The sequence below is a fragment of the Eucalyptus grandis genome, chromosome 8, assembly GCF_016545825.1.
Source record: "Eucalyptus grandis isolate ANBG69807.140 chromosome 8, ASM1654582v1, whole genome shotgun sequence".
In the NCBI taxonomy this organism is placed as follows: Eukaryota; Viridiplantae; Streptophyta; class Magnoliopsida; order Myrtales; family Myrtaceae; genus Eucalyptus; species Eucalyptus grandis.
In genome coordinates, this window is record NC_052619.1 from 59,794,887 (window position 1) to 59,798,820 (window position 3,934).

The following is a 3,934-nucleotide window of genomic DNA, read 5'->3' on the forward strand; positions in this document are numbered from 1 at the left end:
AAGACCGACAATGAAAAAACCAACGACCAGAAACATTGTCAAGTCCCTCATTTTATCTAGCATAAAATTATCACAAAGCGATGATTCCAATACTTAAAATATGACACTAAAAAGCAGCATGTAATAATCAATTATCGAATATGTTGACATAGTTATAATTCTAGCTAACTATTCTTTTGCTAGGAACATATTGTGATTTCTGAGTTTAAACATCACAAATTTAATATACCACCTTTTATATATTTGGACTATCGTAACCTTTCTCTTTAAGAAAATTCATAAATAGATAAAATCCAAGCATCACCGAACCCCGCACTGCGTGAACATAATGACGATATTGCATTATCAGTCTAGAAAGTGAATGAAATTAACCCATCCTATCCCCAATTCTATATATTTATGTACTTTTCATGTTAGCGACGGGCCACCGTTGCTTGGTTCTCTATACAATATATGAAATGCATAATATAATGTTATGCATATGTAAATTTTTCGTTGAGCACTACTGTTAGTAGTCAAATGAAAAGAAAGAAAAAAGGTCCTTGATAAAGACAAGAAGCCTTTGGAGGAAGCTGGAACGAGGGCAGACATTTTGGAATTCCGGTCGCTATATTTGCATGGTCATGCAATTTTAATCTCTCTAGTCATCTTCTTTGCTTTTTCCAATTTTGTCTCGTCTTGGATCCCCGGTTTCTTGGAAGCTCCACTTGATTTCACTGTTTGGCAACATCTTCTATTCTCATGGCTCGATTCGTCATAGGCTACAGCATCTATAAATTGAAGCTTCCATGAAATTAGAGAGATATTGCTCTGCACCTTCTCCCCACTTACATCATCCATGGGCAAGCTCAATTTTCACCAGATTGCTAAAAGCCAAAAACCCACCATTATGGCTAGGAAGAAACCATTGAAGATCAGGTACATTTCGAGCCCCGTCATGGTGAAGGCCAGCAATGCTTCCGAGTTCCGTGCGATTGTCCAGGAACTGACTGGCAAAGACTCTGACGCCGGGGGGTTCTCTGAGTACAGCAAGGATGGGAGCCGGAGTTTAGGCCAAAGCAATCTGCAATCACAGAAGAATGGGGAGCAAGATTATGTTTCATACTCTGTGCCCTTCAATGGGCTCTTGGATGAAGGTCTCTCCTGGAAAGAGTGCTCAGAAGGCCTGTTGGGGTATTATTCTCAATGTCTGTTTGTATGATCAGATAAAGAAACTAGCTTCCATTTCAATTTTTATGATAAGTTATTGTGGATAAGATAATTGTTGCTGTATAATTAAGAGTCAAGTCGTTTCAGCATTCAGCATTTCAATGAGATTACTGCCAAATTGAGCATGGCAACTGCAAGTGTCCTATTGAGTAACATCACAAATTTACAGTGCTTTCTAATACTCCTGGTGAAATGAAGAAAAATCAAAGCGTACAAACACGATGCAAGAGTCATAGAATTGTCAAAGAATTACGGGCAAGACTGGCAAAGCTTCAGGTTTACTAATTAGATGGAGTTCACATGATGTTATTTTGGCTTTTGAACCTGTCACTTTTGTGTTCTTGTGTTTAAATTTTGTTTTGGGTGAACTGATATGGTTTGAGTTTCTCTTGGAGACTGATTACCTCTGTTTGAACATCGCAAATCTGACCACTCTAGTCATTAAGCAACAATATGATTCTAACGTATCGGAAGTAACTAATGGACTTAATTGCAATTCGTTGATTAAGGCTAAGCAGCTCCCAGATGCTCATGGTTCAACAAGTCGAACAAATAGACCCATCGCATCTACCCATTTTCCGGCTTCCGTTCTGGTCCTGTTATGGAAAATAGCTCAGTTCTGTTTATATCATAATCATCCCAATTGCAGCAAAAAATTATCAGGCCGATGAGATTCTCTTCCTTACGCTAGACTTGCCCGAGTCAATCTTTTCCGGGGCTAAGTTATGTTCACATGATCAAAACTTCGATTCGGGCTCAAAGGTCAGGATCATTAAGAAGAGCAGATTCAAAATGTCACATTCAGCAACGGAAAGAAACGAAACAGGCCAACCAAGAGCAGAAACGCATAGCGATTCAATTCAACCTAGAGAATTTACAGCATCAGTGCATCATCTACCCAGGAAAACAAGAACAACATAAAGCTAATCGATTAGTCTTTCTTGCGCATAAGCCTAACAAGCAAGTAACTAGCGGGCCTCGAGGGGGCTCGAGCGTTTGCCATCCTCACCCTTCAATTCCCTTCATGATCTGCGGCTTTCAAGTAAAGGGTTTCTCCATTATCGCCACCCGGGCCGCTCAGTGAGCTTGCTCCTCGGCCCTCAGAAGAAGTCGCACTGCCCACGTCGTTCTTGCTCCCGCTCGACATGCCTGTCGAGGCGTGGGCGAACTCGGGGAATCCTCCACCTCCGACACCGAACACTGAGCGGCCGATGCCTGAATGGCTCGCCTCGCTGTGGAGGATGTTGAATCCTGTGCCTCCACCAGAGCTCGCACCGAGCTGCTGCTGCTGCTGCAGTGCAGAGAAAGGCTGCTGAGGGTAGAGCATGGAGGATCGCATCGTCGCAAGTGCCTGCGGCGTGATTTGCTGGTGGTGAGCGTACTGCGCTCCTGGCTGCATAACACCACTCGAAGAAAACTGCAAGATTACAAAGTCAGGGTTCTCCAGATTAAGGTCAAGGTGTCTCAAGGTGCTAAAACGTGATGACTTCATTAGAACTAATGAAGTGTTAATATTTGTCTCGGGTTGGAATAAATTTAGTTTACCTGTGGATGAATGTTTGGAGGTGGATGAGAATCAGCTATGGCTGCTAGGTACATGAGATTTCTCTGCAGCCTGGCCTGGTTTCTGCAGAACAATACAAAAGCGATATCAATGAAATTATAAGCTAAGACTTGCAAATCAATTCAACCTGGACCTTAGTAAACTGCAAATGAAGGCATTGCTTACTCTGCACATTCACTCATTTTACCCGAATTCTGGCTCTCGACGATCTTCAAAATCAGGGACTTATTCTCATCTAGGTACTGCATGCATTCAAGCGAAGCAACAGGATCATAAGTACCACAAGACACAATAGCACAAACCAACTACTGCAAAAAACAAAAAAATTTCGTTTTTCAGGGAAAAATTTCTCTATCTGATGTGCTAAATTGGGATAAGAAGGATTTGGAGATGGTCCTGAAGACCTTCAAGTCAATAACCAACCATTAGCACTAGCAGAAAAGAAGGAGAAAAGAACAAGATTTTCGAGCTTTATTTTACTCTGTTGTAAGTTTGCTCCACAACTTCTATCTTAATTATGCTTCACGCATAGGAAATGCCACCATTGGAAAATATGCTTCCATAGAAACAAGAAAGAAAGACGAGACTAAAAACGCACCAATCCAACAGTTCAGTGAAGACAAGCTTAAAGAATGGCAGAGGAAACCAAAGAGATAGAGACGGTGAGAAGGGAACCTGTTGAATGTGATCAGTGGTGACGTTGTTGGGGTAATAAGCTGCCATTATGAGCTGCTTCTAGTTCAGCATCAGGTGCTACTGATGTATTTCTCTTAAAACTCACCAGCACACAGTTTCTCTCTCTCTCTCTCTCTGAGAATCAAGAAACCAAAAGAGCAGACGACAGAGATATCTTTGGCCTCTCTCTCTCTCGTGAAGAGTAAACCGATGCACATTCAATTGGGTGTCCTGTCTTAATCAATGTCATCTCATCAACACACCTGTCACTTGACCTGGCACTTGCTTCCTGCACTGTAACGACTAAACTTAGAGGTCTAAGTGTGCTTAAATAGTTAAAGATCATATCGACCACAATTACAATTTGATGGGTTCATTTCATCGGAATATATTAGACCGAGTTGAAGGCTCGATGCAAGAGTTACATCGTTAGATGTTTTTCGTGACTGTTCGGCTGCGACATTCAACAATCAAATGAACTAGTCT

At 41.7% G+C, this 3,934-nt stretch overlaps 2 protein-coding genes across 3 annotated transcripts; one reads left to right on the forward strand and one right to left on the reverse strand.

Annotated features, from left to right (window-relative positions):
* The first annotated feature begins 838 nt into the window (after positions 1–838).
* On the forward strand, positions 839–1,201 carry LOC104417606 (sigma factor binding protein 1, chloroplastic). Its single transcript, XM_010028854.2, has one exon. It carries the CDS (start codon positions 839–841, stop codon positions 1,199–1,201), a length of 363 nt encoding a protein of 120 aa, XP_010027156.1.
* Positions 1,202–1,991: 790 nt separating this feature from the next.
* On the reverse strand, positions 1,992–3,602 carry LOC104415386 (GRF1-interacting factor 1). 2 transcript variants are annotated; one of them, XM_010026676.3, is made up of 4 exons: positions 3,449–3,602; positions 2,939–3,015; positions 2,755–2,836; positions 1,992–2,626 (listed from the first exon to the last, which is right to left on the reverse strand). In XM_010026676.3, the coding sequence occupies exons 1-4, from the start codon at positions 3,494–3,496 to the stop codon at positions 2,222–2,224; spliced, it is 612 nt and encodes a 203-aa protein (XP_010024978.2). In that variant the 5' UTR covers positions 3,497–3,602; the 3' UTR covers positions 1,992–2,221. The 2 variants fall into 2 exon arrangements, with proteins under 2 accessions (XP_010024978.2, XP_018716400.2); XM_018860855.2 differs by lacking the exon at positions 3,449–3,602 and adding an exon at positions 3,372–3,443.
* Between the last annotated feature and the right edge of the window lie 332 nt (positions 3,603–3,934).

Excerpts from the sequence above, each read along its gene's own strand:
- LOC104417606 (XM_010028854.2), top strand. The coding sequence starts at position 839 with ATGGGCAAGCTCAATTTTCACCAGATTGCTAAAAGCCAAAAACCCACC.
- LOC104415386 (XM_010026676.3), bottom strand. The coding sequence starts at position 3,496 with ATGGCAGCTTATTACCCCAACAACGTCACCACTGATCACATTCAACAG. Across the intron at positions 2,837-2,938 it reads AAAATGAGTGAATGTGCAGA|AAACCAGGCCAGGCTGCAGA; the intron begins GTAAGCAATGCC and ends ATTGTTCTGCAG. Across the intron at positions 2,627-2,754 it reads CTCCAAACATTCATCCACAG|TTTTCTTCGAGTGGTGTTAT; the intron begins GTAAACTAAATT and ends GTAATCTTGCAG.